Source organism: Medicago sativa, chromosome 3 (assembly GCF_051527215.1).
Source record: "Medicago sativa cultivar Bolivia chromosome 3, Bolivia_mono, whole genome shotgun sequence".
NCBI classification, from domain to species: Eukaryota; Viridiplantae; Streptophyta; class Magnoliopsida; order Fabales; family Fabaceae; genus Medicago; species Medicago sativa.
Genome location: NC_140751.1, coordinates 29,653,353 through 29,680,797, shown reverse-complemented (window position 1 = coordinate 29,680,797; position 27,445 = coordinate 29,653,353). Strand labels below are relative to the sequence as shown.

The following is a 27,445-nucleotide window of genomic DNA, read 5'->3' as shown; positions in this document are numbered from 1 at the left end:
ACTATCCCAAGTTCCTCCTTGCTCAAGTACACAAACTCTCAACAAGTCTTCCAACGACTGAATCGTTCTTTCCGACTGACCATCTGTCTGCGGATGATATTCCGAACTCAACCTTAACTTAGAACCTAAAGCCTCTTGCAGACTCTTCCAAAATCTAGAAGTAAATCTCGGATCTCTATATGATACAATGCTCGAAGGAACACCATGCAGCTTCACTATATCTCGAATATAAATCTCCGCCAACTGAGACACAGGAAAACTGATATTAATTGGAATAAAATGAGCCGACTTCGTCAATCTATCAACGATCACCCAAATAGTGTCATTCCCTTTAGGAGTATTCGGTAAACTCGTCAAAAAATACATGGATATACTATCCTATTTCCACTCTGACACATCTAAAGGTGTCATCAACCCAGCAGGTTTCTGATGCTCAACTTTCGACTTCTGACAGACCAAACAAGAATACACAAACTGTGCCACATCACGTTTTAGTCCAGACCACCAAAACAACTTCTTCAAATCATAATACATCTTCGTAGCTCCCGGGTGAATACTCAAGCTACTTCTATGACTCTCTTCAAGAATCATCTTCTTCATCTCGTCATTGTCTGAAATACAAATTCGACCTCGAAATCTCAGCACACCTTGATCATCGACCTTGAAGTCATTATCTTCAGTCTGATTACTAGCAACCAACAAGTCCATAAACTTAACATTCACTTTCTGCGCTTCTTTAATACTTTTCAAGAAATCACTATCAATCTTCAGCATTCCCAGCTTTACACTCTGAGATGACATTTCACAGACTAAGCTTAAATCTCTAAACTGTTCAAGCAATTCGAACTCCTTAACCATCATAGCAGACATATGCAGAGTCTTGCTACTTAAGGCATCTGCAACCACATTAGCTTTACCCGGATGATAATTCAATCCAAAATCATAATCTTTCAACAATTCAAGCCACCTTCACTGTCTCCAAACAAGTAATGTCTCCAAATCTTGAGCACAAATACCACTGCAGCTAACTCAAGATCATGGGTAGGATAATTTCATTCATGAATTCTCAATTGTCTTGATGCATAGCAACCACTTTACCATCTTGCATAAGCACACCACCTAAGTCCAACTTGGACGCATCAGAATATACCACAAAAGGTTCATCAGACTTTGGCAAAATCAAGACTGGAGCAGTCGTCAAACGTTTCTTCAATTTATTAAAACTGTTCTCACAATGAACATCCCACACAAAAGTTTTACCTTTACAAGTCAACTATGTTAACGGAAGTGCCAACTTAGAAAATCCTTCTATAAATCTTCTGTAATAACTAGCCAATCACAAAAAGCTTTTAATCTTTGTAACCGACATAGGAGTCTCCCATTGTGATATCGCATCAACTTTAGACGGATCAACTGCAATACCCTTACCAGAAATAACATGGCCAAGAAAACTTACCTCCTTCAACCAAACTTCACACTTTGACAATTTAACATATAGCTTATTCTCTTTTAGCACTTGCAAAACGATCTTCAAATGCTCAACATGTTCTTCTTTAGACTTGGAATAAACCAAAATATCGTCGATGAATACAACCACGAAACAATCCAAAAATGCATGAAAAATGCGATTCATATACTCCATAAACACACCAGGTGCATTTGTAACACCGAAAGGCATCACTTTATACTCGTAATGTCCATAACGTGTTCTGAAAGCCGTCTTCTGCATATCTTCATCTTTCACTTTAATCTGGTGATAACCGGACCTTAAATCAATCTTGCTAAACACACGTGCACCCACTAACTGATCCATCAAATCATCAATTCTTGGAAGTGGATACCTATTCTCTATCGTCACTTTATTCAACTGTCGGTAATCAATGCACAACCTCATACTACCATCTTTCTTCTTAACTAGCTGTTATACCCTAATTTTGGACCTAAAAATACTAGCTCAATTCTTCTTTTCTTGCATTTCAAGTCATCCAAAATATTTTTCTTGCATTTCAAGTCATTTGAATTTGTCCTTGATCAATTGCATCTTTCTCTGCATCTTATTTCAATGTTATTTGCAAAAGTCATGAAGAAGGGTATTTTAGTCATTTCCTGCATTCAAACTCATTTTAGTCCTTGAAAATTGTTTGAGTCCTTTCAATTGGTTTGAATAAGTTTTTGTTTAATTCCATGTCAAAATCCATTTCAAAAATTACATTTGAGTCATTTTGAGTCAGTTTAGCCCCTAGGGGCATTTTAGTCATTTCCTGTGTTGAAACTCTTGTTACCCCTAAAAATTGTCTCTGAGTCTTTTAATGTGCTTGTATAAACTCTTGCTTTAATTCCCTGTTAAAAAACCATTTTAAAATTGCATTTGAGTCATTTTGAGTCATTTTAGTCCCTAGGGGCATTTTGGTCATTTCACAGGAAATTTTGACAGAGAGAGGTTACTTTAAAGTACCTCATTTAGTAGTTGGTTCATTTTAGTCCTTTTTGTGTTTTTTAGTTGTTTCACTTTACGTTTATTTCAAAATTACCAAATTTTAACCAAATTTTATTATTTTTATTTTAGCCCCTATTTTCCTTTTATTTTCGTTCTAGTCCATTTGTTTTTTTTTTCTTTTTAGTCCTTCAAGTTTTAAAAATTGCACTTAGGTCCTTTTTTCACATTTTTATTTTCCTTTTAAAATCTTTTTCAATTTACACTTCAGTCCTTTAAGTCTTAAAAATTTTGCAGTCCAGTCCTTTTTTCAAAATTGCGGGTCAATCCCAAAGTTTCAGAAATTGCAAAAAGGTCCTCAAGCTTAAGAACTCAGCAAGGCCGAATTACTCAAAGTCCAGGGACAGGTGTCACAAATTCACTGGTCAAGGCATCACACTTGTCAGCTATAAATACGACATAGTGTCAACAATTCCATTCACAAAGTGCCAGCTCAACAAACACAATTTCCCATTCTCTCTCCTCTCCCAAGGATCAAAATCCTAACTGTTTCCAGAAATTGCCAAGAACACAAAGAACATTCACGAAACCCTAAATTTACCAGAATCAAAATTAAGCCAAATTGAAGCAATTTCATCACAGTTCTCAGAGATTCACCACTGAATCATCATCATCGAACCTTAGAAACTGAATTCAAGCACGAATTCAAAGAATTCGTACGATCACAGTGAGAGAAGTGAGAAGAAGAGAGAATTGAAGCACGTTCTGAACCAGTGAAGAAGAAAGAGAGAAGAACACCGATTTATTTTCGGTCCAAACTTACCAGAAGCTTTCAAGGATCTTTTTGTTCGAATCTCCAATTCAAAGTTCAGGTAATCATCAAAACTTCTTTGTTTTCATTGCAAAAGCTCATCGAAGGTTCACAACCACAAATAAACGGTGAATCGAAGCAGATTAACAAGTCCTCAGACTTGTTCTTTCAAAGAACTTTGAAAAGATTCGAAAAAGTTTGAAACCGAAACCCTAAAAATGTAAATCTACAAAGATTCACCGTTTATTTTGTAAATCCAAGCTCATATTTGTAATCAGTGAAGAAAATAGTTTAGATTAGGGTTTCATTTCAAGAAGTTTCGAAAAGATTTGAAAACATAGAAACCGAAAGATTCAAGTGTAGATCTGCTCGTATCTAAGCCTCGTTTCGAAAAAATAAGTTCAGATTCATAATCAGCATGAAGAATAGAACAAGTTAGGGTTTAGATCCATGAAGATCAAAGATGTTTGAAGTGTTGCCGGAATCTGGAATTCACGGCGGTGACAATGAAGATTCCGATGAATCTTCATCGTCTCCAGCCGTTTCATTCCAGAAACCAGCGGTGGAGAGATGAACACCGGTGAAGAGAGAAGTGGGAGCTTCTCTCACTAGAACGAGAATTAGAGAGAGAAAGGAAAGGGGAAAATGAAGAGCACGTGAGAAGAAGGCTTATATAAGCCTCAAGAGTGCATCCTCACCGTTAGATTTAGGGTTTGATGGAGCTGGATCAATCCAACGCTCCTGATACGTTTGGATAGTCCAGATCCATCAAAGACCTTGGGCCTGGGCTTCCTTATACTGGATTTCATTTTTTCCTTTATTTTCTTGCTGGTTGCACCATGTTACCTGCTTTCTACACCCCTGTCATGCCCAAAATGTTTTAGAAAATTCTCTAAAAAATTATAAAGGCTTCTTGATGTTTTGTGATGTTCTTGTGTTGGTTTTGCACTGAAAAACTTTATAAAAAATGTTGATACATTTTTCTTGTTTTAATTCTTGTTTTTTTAAAAAAGTGTGTGAAAATGTGCATCATTTTGATTCCAATTCTTGATATGTGTTTGTGGCTTGTGATATATGGATTTGTGGTGAGTTTATCTCTGTGACGATGTATTTTTTTTTTACTACTTGTGAATGTGTTATTGTGAGTTGCTTGTTTTACAAGTCATGTTAATATTTGTTTTTTTGTGTGAGAAATAAATGTAAGGTATGCCTAAAATATATCATGATTCTTGACTTGAATATGTTCTTATAATTCTCATATCATTGATTGTGATGAAACCTTTGAAAATTGTCATGATATGGGAATTATAGGCCATATACTTGTCTTGATATTATGATAAGTTTTAGGAATATTTTGCTAAGAGTTTTGTCACTTCTTGTGTTAAGTTTTTGCTACTTTGTTTAAAACTTCTATTCTATTATGCCATGTTATGTTACTAACCCTCTCATCCATAGTTCATTCATAGCATTCCCATCCCATCCCTCTAGGTTTAATTTTGCTGCAATTTACATTTCTTGCAAAGAACTAGGATGTAAAGACCTAGGAATTTTGTAATTTTCTTTATGTTTTTTAATTTCTTGTCAGACCATAGCATGTAAACTAGGGCATATGTAAAGGACAATGGACTCTAATGATGTACACCGACACAAGCACCGACACATGCACACACATCACATGGTTACTTTAGATGAATGTTTAGGGAATGTATGCTTTAGATGTATGCTTAGGAATCACGATACTTAGCAAAATTCTCTTTTCCAAAAAATATGAACAACTTCACTCAAATAATTTTCTAAATAAACTTTGGGATCCAAATCCCATTGATTTTCCCCTTATTTTCTTAAACAAAAACTTTAATGAATTTTTAATCATACTTAGACTTCATTTTGCAAAATAACTAATTCCACCCCATGTTTTCCAAATCTTATGCCCTTGAGGCCTCTCCCTTATTCTTCAAAATCCCATTTTCAAACTTAAAATCAATCAACAAAAACAAAAACATTTTTTGGAAGAGAACTACGGTGGATTTGATCCCTTAAAAGGGTACGTAGGCAAGGAACCAATATTCCTTCAATTCCAATAAAATAAAAATTCAAACATCTTCTTCTCCCTCCAATTCCTGACTTAGTAAACCTTAGGTGTAAATATCACTTTTCAAATAGCATCTAAAAATAAAGCGTGCGCGTGGAAAGTAAAGACGGTTCCTAACACCTTCCCGTAGCGAAAACAACTCCCGGACCTCGATTCTCAAGGGTTTTTCTTCTTTTTCCCTTCCAAAGAAAAAATGAGATATCAAAGGTTAAAAAGGTTCAAACGTAATCAATGTTTGACACCCGAAAAACCAAGATAAAACAGCTGGCGACTTCACTGGGGAGATTCAAGAGTTACGCCTAGTCTTTATTCCCACGCTTGCGCTTTGTTTTTACTTGCTTCTTTTTGCTTTCCTATGTGAATAAATGTTTAAATTCTTGCTAACGTGTGGGGTGAGAATATCAAAAGTCCTACACCCGGGCTGAGTGAACTTAAGATTTAGGAGGGATATAATCGACAATTCATTCCGAGGGTTGCCTCGTGTATTGGATTATGCGATCAATCCCACATAGCTGAGGCATTTTGGGGGTGATGTTGTCGGCGCGTGTTTTCGCGTTTAGGCACTTTACTTCTAATTGTTCTATGACGCTATGAACCATAGATAACCAAACCCATCCATGGCCATTTTCTAGGACGTAGTGCGGAGGCTAAACCGAGTGTTGTCTCGAGTTTTAGTCGTCACGAGATACTACACTCAAGTTAGAACTTCTTACGGATAATCATGGAGCGAGTGTTTGTCTCGTGACACCATGATATACGTCGGAGAGGTTGCGACTTGGGAACTTTTTAGAACCCGGTTACTATTATCCAAAGCTCTAGATTCACCGGACACCGTGTCCACCCATGACTCCTTTGACTTTGAATTTCAACCCACCATGTTTTCTCCGTACTTGAACATGATCATGCATACATGCATACATGCATAAACTTTTTCCATACATTTATCGAAGGGCTTAGACAAATTGAATTTGTAAACATTGTAGGAATGGGAAAGACTAAGTCTTACAAGTTCAAGGAGGTGGATTTGGCTAGTTTGAGAGATTTGGCACTCAAGATCAAGGACCCGACTGGTTTCTGACATCGTTACGGGGCCTTACTTACTCTTCTCCGGACTAATGTGGATGAGAAGCTTGTACACACTCTAGTACAGTTCTATGATCGGGACTATCGGTGCTTCACTTCTCCCGACTTTCAGTTGATGCCCACACTCGAGGCTTATTCTTGCTTGATGGATCTATCTATTGCTAAGGGGGTACCTTTCGCGGGACTTGAGAATCCTCCTACTCCTTTGGTTATTGCCCGTGATCTCTATCTTAAGACTACCGATGTTTCCAAGAATCTTGTCACCAAGGCTCACATCCGAGGGTTCACTTTGGAGTATTTACTTGAGAAAGCCAACCTCAAAACAACTTGTCAGGACACTCTCGAGGCTATTCTTGCACTACTCATCTATGGTCTTATTCTCTTTCCAAATCTTGATGGCTTCGTGGACACGAATGCTATTACGATCTTCCACTCCAAGAATCCGGTTCCTACTTTGCTAGCTGACACATACCATGCTATTCACGATCGATCCGGCAAGGGTCGTGGATACATTCTTTGCTGTGTACCTCTCCTCTATATGTGGTTTATTTCACACCTTCCGAAGTCTTTCCATGATAATCCAGAGAATTGGTCTATTTCACAGAGGATCATGGCTCTCACCCCTAATGAGGTGGTTTGGCTCACTCCCGCTGCTAGAGTCAAAGAAATCATCTTCGGTGGTGGGAAGTTTGTTAATGTACCTCTTCTTGGTACCCGGGGTGGAATCAACTATAACCCGGAGCTCGCCTTGCACCAATTTGGTTTCCCGATGAAAGAGAAGCCCATCTATCTTGCTACATCTCCTTACTTCTTCCATTACTCTAATGCTCCCACGGGAATAAGAGAAGATTTCATAGAAGCTTGGTCCAAACTTCGGAAGAAAGAGGTGAAGCACATGGGTGTGAGGTCCGGTATTGCTCATGAGGCCTATACTCAGTGGGTGATAAACCAGGCCGAGAAGATTGGCATGCCTTACCCCGCCATGAGATATGTGTCTGCATCTATTCCAACCATGCCTTTGCCTCTACTTCCACCTACTAAGGAGGTGTATCAGGAGCATCTAGCTATGGAGAGCCGAGAGAAACATCAGTGGAAGACTAGATACTATGAGGCTGAGAATTTGATCATGACTTTGGATGGAAAAGATGAACAGAAGACTCATGAGGTTTTGACATTTAAGAAAGAGTTGGCTAAAGCTAGGAAAGAAATTGAAGAAAAAGATAAATTGCTTATGAGGGATTCCAAGAGGGCTAGGGGTGCCCGTAACTTCTATGCCCGATACTGCAGTTATGAGTCTGAGACTGAGTCCGAGGATGATACTTCCACTTCCTATGCTTGAGGATTTCTGTTTCCTGTTGTTATTTCCAGTTGTTATTGTTTTTTTACATTTCAATGTCTAGCCCTTGGCTTAGTATTTCAAAGGGAGTTATCTTGTAAGACCTGGTGATATTTGAATGTTCCCGTTTGTTCAGTAATGTTTACAAATTTCTAATTCGTCTAAAACCCTTCGATAACATAAAAAGAGTCTTTTTTGCATATGCATCTACACATCTCATGCATCATATGCATTCATTGGTCACAAAAGACTTCCATCGTGCTCATGGCCTCCTGGTTTTTTTCGCCGCAGTCTGAAAAGTGGCTCGTGCTCGTAAGGTTTACCAACCAGATAGAGTTCATCAAACAAGATTGTACAAGAGGAGAAACATGGCTAACTTTGAAGAAGAAAATGCTCAGCTCCGTGCCGAATTGGCTGCTATGAAAGAAGACTTGGCTAAGGCTCATGACGCTATGTCTACTATGATGGCTGCACAAGAACAACCGGCCACGTCTGTCCTAGCTTCTACTGAAATGATTCCATCTATCCCACTGTCTACTGTGGTTTCTGTTGCTCGGTTTGTTATGCCCAATGGACGCCCTTATGGACTCTCAGCTTTCTAAGCTCCCAATACTGCGGCTGGTATTTCTGGTATTGGCAATCAAGGACAGATTCCTGTGACAACTTTTGCTTCTACACCTACCTCTATGCCTCAAGTGACTACTGTTGTTACCGATCCTATTGTACACACTGTGCAACAGGTAATCGATGTTGATACTCCGCGTGGACAAGACCCCATAATGGAGGCTATGAGAAGACAGTTAAAAGAGTTAGCTGGAGAACTCCGCGTGGTCAAAGCTAGCAGTGGGAACGATGTTTCTGCTAAGGCTCGTGATCTATGCTTGGTATCCCAATTTGAGGTTCCTAAGAAGTTAAAAGTGCCAGATTTTGACAAATACAATGGAACTTCTTGTCCATATAGCCATGTCATTCGGTACGTCCGAAAGATGGCCAACTATGCAGATAATGATGCACTGATGATCCACTGCTTCCAGCATAGCTTGATGGAAGATGCGGCAGACTGGTACACTGGTTTAAGCAAAGACAATATCCATACTTTTGAGGAACTTGCTGCTGCTTTTGAAAATCATTATGAATTCAACACCCACTTGAAGCCAAATAGGGATTCTCTTAAGTCTTTGTCTCAGAAGTCAGATGAAACCTTCCGTGAATATGCTCAGAGAAGGAGAGGGGCAGCTGCCCGTGTTTCTCCTCGGCTTGATGAGGAAGAACTAACACAGACATTCCTGAAAACTTTGAAGAAAGAATATGCTGAAAGAATGATAGTTTCTGCACCAAATAACTTCTCCGACATGGTTACTATGGGAACTCGCCTAGAGGAGGGTTTCAGAGAAGGTATCATTGTTCTTGAAAAGGGTGAGACCTCAACTAGCGCGCCATAGAAGTATGGTAACGGCCACCATAAGAGGAAAGAATCTGAAATAGGGATGGTGTCTGGTAACCAGTCTACAGCTGTTGTCGCTCCTATTAATGCTGCTCAGTTACCTCTGCCCTACCAATATATGCAGTACTCTCAACATCCTTTCTTCCCACCATTCTACCAGCAATATCCTCTGCCACCGGGTCAGCCACCAGTGCCCGTTAATGCCATTGCTCAGCAGGTACAACAACAGCCTCCTGCTCAACAGCAACAGCAACAACAACAGGGTCCTCGGCCCAAGACTTATTTTCCCCCAATACCAATGCGATATGCTGATCTGCTCCCAACTCTACTCGCTAAAGGCCACTGCGTCACCAGACCAGGCAAGCCTCCGCCCACGCCATTGCCTCCCAGGTTCCGACAAGATCTCACATGTGAATTCCATCAGGGCGCTCAAGGCCACGATGTGTAAGGTTGCTATGCTCTGAAGTACGTCGTAAAGGATCTGATAGACAGAGGGCGGTTGACTTTTTAAAATAGTGTTCCTCATTTTCTTGACAACCCACTTCCAAACCATGCTGCCGTTAATATGATCGAGGCTTTTGAAGGAGTTCGTGTTCCTCGAGAGGCTCCCACTTTAGATGTCCGTAATGTTGCTACTCCTTTGGTGCCACTACATGTCAAACTTTGCCAGGCTTCTTTGTTTAATCACGATCATGCTTCTTGTTCAGAATGTCTTCAAAATCCTATGGGTTGTTGTGTGGTGCAAAGTGATATACAAAGCCTAATGGATAACAAACGCTTGATTGCCAGTGATGTTTGTGTGATTGTGCCAGTGTTTCATGATTCTTCTACTGAAAGTGCATCTCAGACAATGAATGTTGAACCCTTAGTAATCAGGTTACCTGGCCCGGTATCTTATGTCTCTACTAAGGCAATCCCTTACAAGTATGATACAACTATGATTGAGAATGGGGTGGAAGTGCCTCTGGTATCCCTAGCTACGGTTGATAACGTTGCTGGAGAAATTACAGCTCTAAGAAGCGGAAAAGTCTATCCACCCTTGTTCCAAAAAAGGTGGTTACACCTGGTGCCACAATAACTCCACCAGTTGCTCCTCCTATTGACAAGAGTCTAATCTGGACGAAATTCTGAGGCTTATCAAAAAGAGCGATTATAAGATTGTAGACCAACTGCTGCAAACTCCATCAAAAATATCTATCTTGTCTCTGTTCTTGAGCTCAGAAGCTCACAGGAAAGTGTTAATGAAGGTACTGGAACAGGCCTATGTTGATCATGAAGTCTCCGTGGATCAGTTCAATGGAATAGTGGGCAACATCACTGCTTGCAATAACTTGGGGTTTGGTGACGATGAGCTCCCCGAAGCAGGAAAACACCACAACTTAGCCTTGCATATCTCAGTGCACTACAAGTCTGACATGATATCCAATGTGTTGGTGGACACCGGATCATCCTTAAATGTAATGCCTGAGTCTACACTGAGACAATTGAGTCATCATGGACTCTCTCTAAGGGGAAGTAGCTATTTGGTTAAGGCTTTCGACGGATCTCGTAAAGATGTTCTTGGAGAAGTAGATTTGCCAATTACCATTGGTCCAGAGACATTCCAGATCACTTTCCAGGTCATGGACATCAATGCTTCTTACAGTTGTCTCCTCGGAAGACCGTGGATTCACGACGCTGGGCCAGTAACTTCTACTCTGCACCAGAAGCTCAAGTTTGTGAGGAATGGTAAGCTTGTCACTGTACATGGTGAAGAAGCATATCTGGTTAGCCAAGTGTCATCTTTCTCTTGTGTTGAAGCAAGGTCCGCTGAAGGGACGTCATTCCAAGGCTTGACTGTTGAAGGTGCAGAGCCCCGGAGAGCTAGTGCTAGTATGGCTTCATTAAAAGACGCCCAGAAAGTTGTTCAAGAAGGGCAAGCTGCTGGCTGGGGCAAAGTGATACAGATTTTGGAGAACAAGCGTAAAGAGGGCCTTGGGTTCTCCCCGACCTCAGGCGTTTCAACAGGAACTTTCTATAGTGCTGGGTTCATTAATGCTATTGCTGGAGATGCTGCTGAAAGTAGTTATGTGCCTACGTTTGTTGTACCAGGAGGCACCGTGAGAAATTGGGAGGCCATTGATGTTCCTTTAGTCATGCATGCTTCCATGTAATGTGTCTTGTTGCTCATGCTTTTCTTTGTTTTCAAAATAACAATCCTTTCGCTCTGCCAAGGTGAAAGTGATATCCTTGTAAGGGCATGTTTGTTTCGGCATTGCCGTTATCAATAAAAGTTGTCGTCTTTTCTGCGACTCTTTGTTTTTGTACTTTTTAGTGCTTTTTTCTTGGAAATAATGGTAATGCCAGAAAAAACCAAAACATCTGTATTTTCTTATTAATTTCAAAAATCTGTATGAAAAACTTTTTTCTAAAATTATCCCAATCATATTATACAGATTGAACCACAATAAACCCGTTGAACACAGTGACCCTATGGTTCCTCCAAATTTTGAATTCCCTGTATATGAAGCTGAAGATGAGGAGGATGATGAAGAGATACCGTATGAGATCACTCGACTGCTTGAGCAAGAAAGAAGAGCCATTCAGCCTCACCAGGAAGAAATTGAGCTTATCAACCTGGGTACTGAAGAGAACAAACGAGAGATCAAGATTGGTGCTGCACTTGAGCCAGAAGTGAAAAGGAAGATTACTCAGCTCCTCCATGATTACCCAGATGTCTTTGCATGGTCCTATGAAGATATGCCGGGTCTAGATCCCAAGATTGTGGAACATCGGATACCGACAAAACCTGAATGTCCTCCTGTCAAACAGAAATTGAGAAGATCCCGTCTAGACATGGCTCTTAAGATCAAGGCTGAGGTGCAAAAGCAAATTGATGCGGGCTTCCTCATGACAGCTGAATATCCTGAGTGGATTGCCAACATTGTACCAGTACCAAAGAAAGATGGGAAAGTTCGAATGTGTGTTGATTACAGAGATCTGAATAAAGCCAATCCGAAAGACAACTTCCCGTTGCCTCATATTGATGTGCTTGTTGACAGTACTGCTCAATCCAAAGTGTTCTCCTTCATGGACGGTTTCTCTGGCTACAACCAGATACAGATGCCACCCGAAGATAGAGAAAAGACATCCTTCATCACTCCGTGGGGAACGTTCTATTATAAAGTGATGCAGTTTGGCTTGATAAATGCTGGTGCTACCTATCAAAGGGGTATGACTACTCTGTTTCATGATATGATTCACAAAGAAATTGAAGTATATGTTGATGACATGATTGTGAAATCAAGTGATGAAGAGCAACATGTCGTGTATTTGAAAAAGATGTTTGAAAGATTAAGAAAGTACAAGCTGCGGTTGAATCCTAACAAGTGGACATTCGATGTGAGATCTAGAAAATTGCTGGGCTTCATTGTCAGCCAAAGAGGCATTGAAGTCGATCCTGACAAAGTCCGAGCTATCAGAGAGATGTCGGCCCCTCAAACTGAAAAGCAAGTCAGAGGTTTCCTCGGACGCCTGAATTATATTTCAAGATTTATATCTCACATGACTGCTACTTGTGGACCAATTTTCAAATTGCTCAGAAAGAATCAGCCTGTTGTATGGAATGATGAATGCCAGGAAGCTTTTGATAGTATTAAAGAATACCTGTTGGAACCACCCATCCTTGTCCCGACAGTGGAAGGAAGGCCTTTGATTATGTACCTGTCGGTGTTAGATGATTCTGTGGGTTGTGTTCTCGGTCAACAAGACGAGACTGGAAAGAAAGAACATGCTATATCTACTATCTGAGCAAGAAGTTCACCGACTGTGAGACTCAGTATACAATGCTTGAAAAGACTTGTTGTGCTTTAGCTTGGGCTGCCAAACGCCTACGTCATCATATGGTGAATAATACAACTTGGTTGATATCCCGAATGGATCCAATCAAGTACATCTTTGAAAAGCCTGCTGTTACTGGAAAGATTGCACGTTGGAAAATGTTGTTGTCTGAATATGATATTGTGTACAAAGCTCAGAAAGAAATCAAAGGAAGTATCCTTGCTGAGCATCTTGCTTGTCAACCCCTTGATGATTACCAGCCGATTAAGTTTGATTTCCCTGATGAAGAGATTATGTATCTGAAAGCCAAAGACTGTGAAGAGCCACTGATCAATGAAGGGCCTGATCCCAATAGCAAATGGGGATTGGTGTTTGATGGTGCTGTTAATGCTTATGGTAAAGGGATTGGAGCTATTATTGTGACTCCGCAGGGGCACCACATTCCTTTCACTGCTCAAATAACTTTTGAATGCACGAATAACATAGCTGAATATGAAGCATGCATCTTGGGCATTGAAGAAGCCATTGATATTAGAATTAAACACCTTGACATCTACGGAGACTCTGCACTTGTTATTAATCAGATTAAAGGCGAATGGGAGACTCATCATGAGAAGCTGATCCCTTACCGTGACTATGCAAGACGTCTGTTGACATACATTACAAAGGTTGAGCTGCACCATATCCCTCGGGATGAAAACCAGATGGATGATGCTCTTGCTACTCTGTCTTCCATGTTTCGTGTGAACCACTGGAATGATGTGCCCGTAATCAAGGTGCAGCGTCTTGATAGACCCGCTCATGTGTTTACTATTGAAAATATGCCAGATCCGGCTGATAGAGATGTGAATGATAGAAAACCTTGGTATTACAATATCAAACAGTTCTTGCAAAATCATGAATATCCACCTGGTGCCTCCAATAGGGATAAAAAGACTTTGAGGAGGTGGGCTAGCAGATTCCTTCTGGACGGAGAAATCCTATACAAGAGGACTATGATATGGTCTTATTGAGTATGTTGATGAACAAGAAGCTGAGAAATTGATGCATGATGTACATGACGGTACTTTTGGGACCCTTGCTACGAGTCACACCATGTCAAGAAAACTGTTAAGGGCCGGCTATTATTGGATAACTATGGAGCGTGACTGCTACAGACATGCCAAGAGATGTCACAAATGTCAAATCTATGATGACAAGATTCATGTGCCTCCACATGCCCTCAATGTTATATCTTCCCCATGGCCTTTCTCTATGTGGGGCATTGACATGATCGGAAGAATCAAACCAAAAGCTTCTAATGGACATCGTTTCATTCTGGTGGCAATTGACTATTTCACCAAGTGGGTTGAAGCTGCTTCCTATGCAAATGTAACCAAGCAAGTGGTAGTGAAGTTTATCAAGAATAACATCATCTGTCGATATGGTGTTCCCAACAAGATCATCACTGACAATGGTTCCAATCTGAAGAATAGCATGATGCAAGCTTTATGTGAAGAATTCAAGATCGAACATCACAACTCTTCTCCTTATAGACCTCAGATGAATGGTGCAGTTGAGGCCGCTAACAAGAATATCAAGAAGATTGTTCAGAAGATGGTCACTACTTACAAAGACTGGCATGAGATGCTACCTTTTGCCTTGCATGGATACCGTACTACAATGCGTAGTTCAACTGGGGTAACTCCTTTCTCTTTGGTATATGGTATGGAAGCAGTTCTCCCTCTGGAAGTGGAGATTCCATCTCTTCGAGTGATTATGGAAGCGAAATTAACTGAGGCTGAATGGTGTCAAAGTCGGTATGACCAGCTGAATTTGATAGAAGAGAAACGCATGGATGTTGTGGCTCATGGACAGTTGTATCAAGTACGAATGAAGAATGCTTTTGACAAGAAAGTCCGACCTCGTGAATTCAAGGAAGGAGAACTTGTATTGAAAAGAAGGATAAGCCAGCAACCCGACCTAAGGGGCAAGTGGACACCTAACTATGAAGGTCCTTATGTTGTCAAGAAGGCTTTCTCTGGTGGTGCTTTGATCCTTACACACATGGATGGTGTTGAACTTCCGAATCCTGTAAATGCCGTTATAGTCAAGAAATACTTTGTCTAAAAAAGAAAAGAACAGCGTGGTAGGTCGAAAACCCGAAAGGGCGGCCTAGGCAAAAATGCGCTTCCCGGTGGATCGAAAACCCGAAAGGGCGATCCAGGCAAAAGTTAGGGACAAAAAATGAATATGAAAAAGCTCGCTGAGATTGTACGCAACTCAGGCAAAAATGAGCGTCTCGATGAGCCGAAAACCCGAAAGGGCGGTTCATGCAAAAATGAGATTGATAGTAAAAGACAAGTAACTATATCTGGCAAATCACCATCACCTCTTGGGGCATCTGCAGCTGTCGATGATCGTCTTTATCAGAAGCTTCTGTACTTGTGAATTCAAAATTTCTATGAAATATAGCGGTCATCGTGTTCAATGTACCACCAACCAATAAAATTACCATTTTCCAAGCTTTGTAAATCCGTGGAGTTATGCCTTTGGCTGGCTTTCACTCTTCTACATCAATTTGAGCTTGTGCTGTTGTTTGAAACTCTACTTTCTTTTTACTTTCAATGCTATATACAAAATATTTTCTTTCTATTTGATAATGTCAATGTCTGAAACAAACATTTTTTTGAAAATTGAAAAAAATCTTTTCCATCTATTTTGAAAACAAACCTGAGCAATAGGGTACATTCCAGTGAAACATGCATAAATAAATGAGTATCAATGTCTATTTCAATACATGTTACAAGCAGGTGGTTCCCCAGGATGGTCTGTGGTCAATGGAAAGAATAAAAAAAAACAGAATGAAAATGAAAGTGAAAAATGAAAATGAAAATGAAAAGCTCGCTAAGTCGAAAACCCGAAAGGGCGGCTTAGGCAAAAATGAGCACCCCGCTGATTGACAACCTATGAAGGCAATTCAGGCAAAAATGGGGCAATAAAAAGAATCTATTCCCGGTGAATCGAAAAGCCGAAAGGGAGGTTCAGGCAAAAATAGGATTGAAGAATGAAAATGATATGAAAAGCATTGACCACAGATGCGAACATCCAATGTTTACCCAGCACTGACATGCCTAACAACGGCATCCTGTATCAAAGAATCTTCCAAGGTTCCCTCTTCTGTAAGTTTTGTATATGTGATATGATATATTGCCCTCAACCATGGTTTCGATACGTCTTTCAACGACGGTCTCTCAAAAGAGGATTTCCATGTGAATATGTTATAGCACGAGCCACTACGTGCCCAATCTTCCAATGTTTCGTCTGTCTCTGTGAAACTTCTCTGTTAAACTACAAACCAATCATGCATTTCAAGCATTCATACATGCATAATCATGCATTTTATGTGCCCATACATTTAATGATCTTGTTAAACCATACATACATGTTGCATCTCCAATCTCCACTTTCAATTCGGTTCAATCTCAACTTTCAATTCAACTCAATTTCAATTTCCAATTCAACTCAATTTCAACTCTCCAATTCAATGTCTACGTCTCTGTTAAACTCTCAATTCAACTCCATGTCTATGTCTATGATTGTATCTCTGATTATTTTCAACTTTCAATGTCTCTTTCAATATCAACTTTCAATTCAATTCAAATCAATGTTAATTCACTCTCAATTTGCTCTTGGGCCAGCAATAATGGTCATTTTTATTTTCAAATCCAGTCAATGTCAGTCTACCCTAAATTTGTATCTTGTTAAATCAAACCTTCAATGTATCTTGCTATATGTCTTGATATTGGTCAAGTGGCTAGTTCGATCCAAAGAACAGCTTGTACCTGCTTACATGCCTATGTTTCCGGTCAAACGACAAGTTCGATCCAAAGAACAGTTTGTACCCGGCTTATATTTTGTTATCAGTCAAACAACAAGTTCGATCCAAAGAACAGTTTGCACCTACCTACATGTTGTGATATTGATCAAGCCGCAAGTTCAATCCAAAGAACAGCTTGTATCAACTTTTTGTCTATGCTTCCAGGTCAAATAGCAAGTTTGATCCAAAGAACAGTTTGTACATGCCTATCTGTTCGTGTTTTCAATCAAGTAGCAAGTTCGATCCAAAGAACAGCTTGCATCTTCCTATATGTCTATGTTTCCGGTCAAGTGACAAGTTCGATCCAAAGAACATCTTGTACCTGTCTTGTATTTCTATCCCCAGTCAAGCAGCAAGTTCGATCCAAAGAACAGCTTGTACTCACCTTCTGTTTGTATTACATGGTCAAGTGGCTAGTTCGATCCAAAGAACAGCTTGTAGCTCCCTTTTTGTCCCCTGGCTTGTCTACCTTGTTAATGTTTACCTGGTCCCAGTGATATGGCATGCATTGTAGACTCCAGTCGTTTGTCTTGCATTCATAATCGAAATGTTGCATGGCATTCATGTTTTTGAAAATCTGAAAGCGTATTTTTATGTCCAAAAACAGTGCAAATGTTAATATTTAAGTATCTTCGTCCCGTCAAATCAAAGACTTCGTCTCTTGACCTTCCGGACAAAGAAACTTAAATAAGGGCAGCTGTTATACCCTAATTTTGGACCTAAAAATACTAGCTCAATTCTTCTTTTCTTGCATTTCAAGTCATCCAAAATATTTTTCTTGCATTTCAAGTCATTTGAATTTGTCCTTGATTAATTGCATCTTTCTCTGCATCTTATTTCAATGTTATTTGCAAAAGTCATGAAGAAGGGTATTTTAGTCATTTCCTGCATTCAAACTCATTTTAGTCCTTGAAAATTGTTTGAGTCCTTTCAATTGGTTTGAATAAGTTTTTGTTTAATTCCATGTCAAAATCCATTTCAAAAATTACATTTGAGTCATTTTGAGTCAGTTTAGCCCCTAGGGGCATTTTAGTCATTTCCTGTGTTGAAACTCTTGTTACCCCTAAAAATTGTCTCTGAGTCTTTTAATGTGCTTGTATAAACTCTTGCTTTAATTCCCTGTTAAAAAACCATTTTAAAATTGCATTTGAGTCATTTTGAGTCATTTTAGTCCCTAGGGGCATTTTGGTCATTTCACAGGAAATTTTGACAGAGAGAGGTTACTTTAAAGTACCTCATTTAGTAGTTGGTTCATTTTAGTCCTTTTTGTGTTTTTTAGTTGTTTCACTTTACGTTTATTTCAAAATTACCAAATTTTAACCAAATTTTATTATTTTTATTTTAGCCCCTATTTTCCTTTTATTTTCGTTCTAGTCCTTTTGTTTTTTTTTTCTTTTTAGTCCTTCAAGTTTTAAAAATTGCACTTAGGTCCTTTTTTCACATTTTTATTTTCCTTTTAAAATCTTTTTCAATTTACACTTCAGTCCTTTAAGTCTTAAAAATTTTGCAGTCCAGTCCTTTTTTCAAAATTGCGGGTCAATCCCAAAGTTTCAGAAATTGCAAAAAGGTCCTCAAGCTTAAGAACTCAGCAAGGCCGAATTACTCAAAGTCCAGGGACAGGTGTCACAAATTCACTGGTCAAGGCATCACACTTGTCAGCTATAAATACGACATAGTGTCAACAATTCCATTCACAAAGTGCCAGCTCAACAAACACAATTTCCCATTCTCTCTCCTCTCCCAAGGATCAAAATCCTAACTGTTTCCAGAAATTGCCAAGAACACAAAGAACATTCACGAAACCCTAACTTTACAAGAATCAAAATTAAGCCAAATTGAAGCAATTTCTTCACAGTTCTCAGAGATTCACCACTGAATCATCATCATCGAACCTTAGAAACTTCAATTCAAGCACGAATTCAAAGAATTCGTACAATCACAGTGAGAGAATTGAGAAGAAGAGAGAATCGAAGCAGGTTCTGAACCAGTGAAGAAGAAAGAGAGAAGAACACCGATTTATTTTCGGTCCAAACTTACCAGAAGCTTTCAAGGATCTCTTTGTTCGAATCTCCAATTCAAAGTTCAGGTAATCATCAAAACTTCTTCATTTTCATTGAAAAAGCTCATCGAAGGTTCACAACCACAAATAAACGGTGAATCGAAGCAGATTAACAAGTCCTCAGACTTGTTCTTTCAAAGAACTTTGAAAAGATTCGAAAAAGTTTGAAACCGAAACCCTAAAAATGTAAATCTACAAAGATTCACCGTTTATTTTGTAAATCCAAGCTCATATTCGTAATCAGTGAAGAAAATAGTTTAGATTAGGGTTTCATTTCAAGAAGTTTCGAAAAGATTTGAAAACATAGATACCGAAAGATTCAAGTGTAGATCTGCTCGTATCTAAGCCTCGTTTCGAAAAAATAAGTTCAGATTCATAATCAGCATGAAGAATAGAACAAGTTAGGGTTTAGATCCATGAAGATCAAAGATGTTTGAAGTGTTGCCGGAATCTGGAATTCACGGCGGTGACAATGAAGATTCCGATGAATCTTCATCGTCTCCAGCCGTTTCATTCCAGAAACCGGCGGTGGAGAGATGAACACCGGTGAAGAGAGAAGTGGGAGCTTCTCTCACTAGAACGAGAATTAGAGAGAGAAAGGAAAGGGGAAAATGAAGAGCACGTGAGAAGAAGGCTTATATAAGCCTCAAGAGTGCATCCTCACCGTTAGATTTAGGGTTTGATGGAGCTGGATCAATCCAACGCTCCTGATACGTTTGGATAGTCCAGATCCATCAAAGACCTTGGGCCTGGGCTTCCTTATACTGGATTTCGTTTTTTCCTTTATTTTCTTGTTGGTTGCACCATGTTACCTGCTTTCTACACCCCTGTCATGCCCAAAATGTTTTAGAAAATTCTCTAAAAAATTATAAAGGCTTCTTGATGTTTTGTGATGTTCTTGTGTTGGTTTTGCACTGAAAAACTTTATAAAAAATGTTGATACATTTTTCTTGTTTTAATTCTTGTTTTTTTAAAAAAGTGTGTGAAAATGTGCATCATTTTGATTCCAATTCGTGATATGTGTTTGTGGCTTGTGATATATGGATTTGTGGTGAGTTTATCTCTCTGACGATGTATTTTTTTTTACTACTTGTGAATGTGTTATTGTGAGTTGCTTGTTTTACAAGTCATGTTAATATTTGTTTTTTTGTGTGAGAAATAAATGTAAGGTATGCCTAAAATATATCATGATTCTTGACTTGAATATGTTCTTATAATTCTCATATCATTGATTGTGATGAAACCTTTGAAAATTGTCATGATATGGGAATTATAGGTCATATACTTGTCATGATATTATGATAAGTTTTAGGAATATTTTGCTAAGAGTTTTGTCACTTCTTGTGTTAAGTTTTTGCTACTTTGTTTAAAACTTCTATTCTATTATGCCATGTTATGTTACTAACCCTCTCATCCATAGTTCATTCATAGCATTCCCATCCCATCCCTCTAGGTTTAATTTTCCTGGAATTTACATTTCTTGCAAAGAACTAGGATGTAAAGACCTAGGAATTTTGTAATTTTCTTTATGTTTTTTAATTTCTTGTCAGACCATAGCATGTAAACTAGGGCATATGTAATGGACAATGGACTCTAATGATGTACACCGACACAAGCACCGACACATGCACACACATCACATGGTTACTTTAGATGAATGTTTAGGGAATGTATGCTTTAGATGTATGCTTAGGAATCACGATACTTAGAAAAATTCTCTTTTCCAAAAAATATGAACAACTTCACTCAAATAATTTTCTAAATAAACTTTGGGATCCAAATCCCATTGATTTTCCCCTTATTTTCTTAAACAAAAACTTTAATGAATTTTTAATCATACTTAGACTTCATTTTGCAAAATAACTAATTCCACCCCACGTTTTCCAAATCTTATGCCCTTGAGGCCTCTCCCTTATTCTTCAAAATCCCATTTTCAAACTTAAAATCAATCAACAAAAACAAAAACGTTTTTTGGAAGAGAACTACGGTGGATTTGATCCCTTAAAAGGGTACGTAGGCAAGGAACCAATATTCCTTCAATTCCAATAAAATAAAAATTCAAACATCTTCTTCTCCCTCCAATTCTTGACTTAGTAAACCTTAGGTGTAAATATCACTTTTCAAATAGCATCTAAAAATAAAGCGTGCGCGTGGAAAGTAAAGACGGTTCCTATAGGATACTATAGTCGTTATGGGTGCCTAACACCTTCCCGTAGCGAAAACAACTCCCGGACCTCGATTCTCAAGGGTTTTTCTTCTTTTTCCCTTCCCAAAAAAAAATGAGATATCAAAGGTTAAAAAGGTTCAAACGTAATCAATGTTTGACACCCGAAAAACCAAGATAAAACACTAGCAATATTGGCGCTCCCCAAGGCGAAACACTCGGTCGTATAAACTTCTTATCAAGCAAATCCTCCAACTGTTTCTTCAACTCAGCCAACTCAGAAGCCGACATACGGTAAGGAGTCATAGACACAGGCTTCGTTCCCGGAATGAGATCAATCGTAAATTCAACTTCTCCTTCTGGAGGCACATCAGGAATTTCATCAGGAAAAACTTCAGGAAAATGGCACACTACTTGTAACTTATCAATTACTGCTTGATTCTCAACAAACAAGGACGCCATCAAAGAAAACATCAAAATTCCATCATGTAACACCCTACTTTTATTATTTATTTTTTTATTGAGATTAAATGTCTTTTTATAATTTAGTCGACTTATTTTGATGAGTGATATTTTGTTATGTTATACGCTGGTATTTACTAGTATAATATATGTTATCTGGTGTAGAAATATATTTGTTAATTTTTGTAGAAATATATATGTTATCTGGTGTAGAAATATATTTGTTATTTTGTGTAGAAATATATATGTTATTTGGTGTTAATATATTATATACATATATATTTTGATGAAATATGCTATTATGTGTTATTTGGTGTATTAATATTATTAAGTGGGAGTGATATATATTTAATTTAGAAATAAATAAGATTATGAGGAAAAGAGTAATTTTGAGGTGTAAGAGAAATTAGATGAGGGGTTATAAATAAGAGAAGTTAGGTTTAGAAAGACATAGAACGTACGATCAGTTTTGGAGAAAACAAGGTTTAGAGAGAAGAGAAGAGAAGAGAAGAGAAGAGAAGAGAAGAGAGAAGAGGTTGCATCGATAATTCTAAGGTAAGGGTGAGACTAGCATTCAATCTTATTATGTGTATGATTCTAACGATTAGATTTAACGAGTTGTAGGAAGAGTTTTTGAGAGATCGAGAATTAGGGTTTAAGTGAAGAATTGAGAATTAATGGTTGTTGTTGTTTGATTTTGATGATTAGAGAAATTAGGTTTCGCTCAAAATTGATGAAATATAATGTTGTTGATGAATTCATGGCTGCTTGTTGCTGTTATTGTTATGATATGTTTTTGTTAATGATTGATGCAATGGATAATCATAATCATAAAACTTGAAGTGAATTTATGTTGTTCTTGAAGGTTTTCATGAAAAATGGGTCAAATGGTGATTTTTGTTGAAAAGGGTGTTTTAGTTCAAGTTTTATATGGATTTGGGTGTCTTTTCATGTTTAGAAATGTTTAAACAAACTTTGGGACCAAATTTGGGCTTAGGGGATTCAAAATTGGGATTTTGGGATGAAAAATGGAGTTTTCCCGAGAGCTATCTCTGACAGCATTCTCTGTTTCATATTTTTGCATCTTTTTCACACATTTCAGTTTTGAATTGGCTTTAGGTGTAAACACGAAAGTTTTAGGTACGGATGTTAGCTTTCTAATGTCGTTGGTTTGACTTCAAAAAGATTTATAGAACTTGAGTTACGGTCAAATTACTGCATGTAGGTCACAGTGAATTTTTATGGACTTTCAACACAACATTTCCGAATTTAAAATGAAAACTGGTATTGATCGGTACAGAATTGGTCTTAGGTGTAAACATGAAAGTTTTAGATAATTTTGTTAGCTTTCCAGTGGCTTTGGTTTGACGTGAATATGATTTTTAGTTTTTGAGTTATGATGAAAATACTCCAATGAGGTCTTAGCAAAATTGTACGGTGACAACATTCTCTGTTTCATGTTTTTGCGTTTTGTTCATATGTTTCTGTTTTGAATTGATCTTTGTTGTAAACATGAAAGTTGTTGATAATTGTGATATCTTTCCAGTAGCCTTGGTTTGACATGAAAATATGTTGTGCATGATTATTTATGTTCTTACAAAGATGCATGATGAATTGTTGATACTTGAATACGATGATATATGATGAATTAATTGTGTGCTGTCATGTTGCTGTTAATATTATCAATGTGATATTGTTATATGAGTATTAATGTGAATTATATATGATGTTTTAAGATGCTAAGATGTTAAGATGTTAAGACGTTAAGATGATATGAAGTTGTTAAGTCGTCGAGTCGTTATGAAGTCGTCAAGTTGTTAAGATGTCATAGATGTTCTTGAAGTTTCTAAGACGTAAGATGTTGAGTCCATGCATACTCATTTATAGATGAGGGCTCATGCCCTGGAGCTTTTGCTCAACCCACGAGGATGAGGGCTTATGCCCTAGGAGCTTTTGCTCAACCCACGACGATGAGGGCTTATGCCCTAGGAGCTTTTGTTCAACCCACGACGATGAGGGCTTATGCCCTAGAATGGTACCACATGCATTTGCATTTCATGATGATTCGAGATGGTTTAAGACTTTAAGAGTTGCATAGTCGAGTTTAGATGCATTGTCGAGTCAAGATGTTAAGTTGTGATGTTTTAACGAAGTGACTATAGATGAATGATTATGAAGATGTTTATGATGAATGATTATGAAGTTGTTTATGATGAATGATTATGAAGTTGTTTATGATGATTGATTATGAAGTGGTTTATGATGATGATGTTATGTTGATGCTATATGATTTATGATATGATGCTATATGATTTATGATATGATGTCTATGTCTATTAGATGATGATATGTGACGATGTTATGATTATTAATTGATGATATGTGACAATGTTATGTTTATTATTTGATGATATGTGATGATTGTTTGCGATTAGTATTTGATGATATGTGATGATGCTTTTATGAATATATTTATGATGATATATGATGACGTTTATGTTTGTACTTATGATGCTATAAGATAATGTCTTATGATTATATTTATGAAGATATATGATGATGTTTATGATTGTATTTTTGATGATGTATGATGAAGTTTATGACTAATGTAGGAAGATTAATGATGCTAGTTAATGAAGTTTAAGATGTTAGATATAATTGTTGAATTATATGCCTAATATTATTGTTTTGTGAAATCTCACCCCTTCTGCTTGAAAATGTTGCTCTTCGTATGAGTAACTTGCAGGTAACCAAGATTAGTTGCGGTCGTGAGTGGACTCCTCACAAGTGTGTGTGTCTTAGGTGCTCTGATACGTAATGGGATGGGATTATGTCTTTACTTTCTGTTCCTTACGTATTACTTTATGAATCTTTCAATAATTGATGTTGGACTAAGTTTTATGAGATTTTATATTGAAGCCCTTGTGCCAAAGATTATTTAAGTTGTCAAACTATTCCGCTGCGAAGTTTTAAATATTATGTTGTTAAACGTTTTGAAGGATAAATTATTATTTATTCCATTTACGATATTTAAGAAATGTGACATTCCGTTTTATGATGAAAAACTCTGATTTTATTTATGAAAATTTTACGCTGGGAAAACGGGGTGTTACACATCACGTTCTAACTGCTTTAGTTTCTTAGTTGACAAAAACTCTGCTCCACTTCCTTTTTCAGCAGAAGAGAAATACACCGACTTACTAAAACAATTAATGTGAACATGGTTGTACTCTAACCAGTTCATACCAAGGATTACATCCATTCCACTCAAAGGTAGACAAACCAAATCAATTTCAAAATCTCGACCAAACATAGACAAAGGACATCTTAAACAAACAAGAGAAGTGGTCCCTGAACCCTTAGCTGGAGTTTCGACAACCATCTCTCCATTCATATTTGACATAGCAAGACCCAACTTAGAAGCACAATCAATAGCAATAAAAGAATGCGTAGCACCGGTATCAATAATAGCAACTAAAGGAGCATTATCAAAGTAACAAGTACCTCTGATCAAGCGATCCTCATTCTCTGTCTGAGTACCAGTCAAAGCAAAAACTCTCCCAGTAGTCTGAGCCTTCTTAGGCTTCTTGCATTGAGACCCAATATGACCTTCCTCATTGCAATTAAAACATACAACATCTTCATGTTTACACTCTACAAGGGTATGCCCCTTTTTTCCACAACGGAAACACCGTTTCACATCTCTAGTACAAGCATTACTTTTATGGCCTTTCTCGCCACAAGTGAAGCAAACAATCTCAGCAACAACATCATTCTTTCTCGGCTTCCTCTCATCATTAACTCTTTGCTTTCCTTTATCAGCAGGAGCACTGTAAGGCTTCAGACGACTCTGCCGACCTTTACTTCTCTTCTCATTCACAATCTTGTAATGAGCTTTCAAGTCTTCCTCATAGATTCTGCAGCTGCTCACTAATTCAGAAAAGTTACGGATCTTTCGATAACCAATGGCCCGCTTGATGTCGGCACGCAAACCATTCTCAAACTTGATACATTTGGAGAACTCAGTAGTCTCAATAGTGTAATGCAGATAAAACTTAGCCAGGTCCACAAACTTTGCAGCAAACTCTGTCACAGTCATGTTATCTTGCTTGAGCTCAAGAAACTCAATCTCTTTCTTCCCGCGAACATCCTCCGGAAAGTATCTGTCTAGGAACTCTCTCCTAAACACAACCCAAGTAACAACCACACCATCTTGCTCTAAGGTAGGTAGAAGACTCACCCACCAGTCATCAGCTTCCTCAGCCAACATGTACGTACCAAAACGCACCTTCTGATCTTCCGTACATTGCATAACACGGAAGACTATCTCAATCTCCCTGAGCCATGTCTGAGCTCCATCAGGATCATACCTCCCTTTGAAAGTAGGGGATGACTTCTCAGAAAAGTCTCCAACATCCTAACCTCAGCATTAGCGCCAACACCCGCATTAGGATGTTGTCCCACAGCTTGAGCTACAGCTTCCAACGCAGCAGCAATAGCAGCATCATTTCTCTCAGCCATCTTAGTTCTCTACGCAACACACAACAATCAGAACAACATAATAATGATACTCCAACTGTTAAACAACGCTACTCAACTCAACTACTTGGCCGGACGGACCGACCTGCTCTGATACCAATTGTAACACCCCGTTTTCCCAACATAAAAATTACATAAATAAAACAGAGTTTTTCAACACAAACAGAATGTCACCTTTCTTTCCATAAAAACATAAATGGAATAAATAACTATTTATCCTTCAAAATTCAACAACATATCCTTCAATACTTCACAGCGGAATAATTCAACATTTAAAATAATCTTTGGCAAAGGGCCTCAACAGAAAATCTCAAAGAAACTTAGTTCAATAATAAATCATGAAAAATCTTCTTAAGTAATACGTAAGGAATAGAAAACAACAACAAAATTCCCATCCCGTTACGTATCAGAGCACCTAAGACACACACTTGTGAAGAGTCCACTCACGACCGCAACTAATCTTGGTTACCTGCAATTTACTTATACGAAGAGTAACATTTTCAAGCAGAAGGGGTGAGATTCACAAACAACAATATTAAGCATATAATTCATCAAATTATATTTAACAACATAAACATCATCAACATATCAAACAATAATCATATAGCATCATATCATCATCATAAACAGTTTCATAATCAAACATCAACATCAACTTCATGATCAACTTATAAATCGATCTTAAAAACTCGACTCGACAATGCAACTTAACTCGAAAAATGTAACTCGTATCATCTTAATTCATCTTGATATGCAAATGCATGTGGTACCAATTCAGGGCATTAAGCCCCCAACGTAATTTTTGAGCAAAAGCTCTAGGGCATCAAGCCCCCAACTTAATTTTTTGAGCAAAAGCTCCAGGGAGTCAAACCCCCATCTTTAATGAGTATGCATGGACTCAACTTCATACAACTTAGACAACAACATGAAAATCTCTTATGATTCCAATAACTTGGACAACATCTTATAACTTTACAACTTAGACCGACACTCACTACTTTATGACATTAATGGTCAACAACAGCAAAACAGCAACATATGCAGCATATAACAGTTCTTATATATCATAACATCCTTAAAGAATGAATCACATCAACTTAATCATCGTAAACAAATTCATTTAATTGCATATATAACAATCTCTCATTACTAATAATCTTAATCATCTTAATTCGGGCTTTCTGGACAGCTTCAAATAACATAAATAACTTTCATCTAATACCCCAAGGTCATCTCAAGACTACACGTGCGAAGGGAATCGCAAGGAAAATAATTTGGGGCAACTAACAGCTTAATTCGTGAGGCGAGTACCATTGCTCGCGAGGGCGAGCAAAACCACCTCT

General features: G+C 38.1%; 1 protein-coding gene across 1 annotated transcript; it reads right to left on the bottom strand.

The window, feature by feature from the left end:
- Positions 1-378: 378 nt before the first annotated feature.
- On the bottom strand, positions 379-25,875 carry LOC146937004 (uncharacterized). The gene is made up of 3 exons (XM_085749313.1): positions 24,921-25,875; positions 661-896; positions 379-447 (listed from the first exon to the last, which is right to left on the bottom strand). The coding sequence occupies exons 1-3, from the start codon at positions 25,873-25,875 to the stop codon at positions 379-381; spliced, it is 1,260 nt and encodes a 419-aa protein (XP_085605439.1).
- Positions 25,876-27,445: the final 1,570 nt, after the last annotated feature.

Excerpts from the sequence above, each read along its gene's own strand:
- LOC146937004 (XM_085749313.1), bottom strand. The coding sequence starts at position 25,875 with ATGCAATGTACGGAAGATCAGAAGGTGCGTTTTGGTACGTACATGTTG. Across the intron at positions 897-24,920 it reads TGTCGAAACTCCAGCTAAGG|ATGCCTTAAGTAGCAAGACT; the intron begins GTTCAGGGACCA and ends ATGTGGTTGCAG. Across the intron at positions 448-660 it reads CTGAAGATAATGACTTCAAG|AAGTCGAAAGTTGAGCATCA; the intron begins GTCGATGATCAA and ends TTGGTCTGTCAG.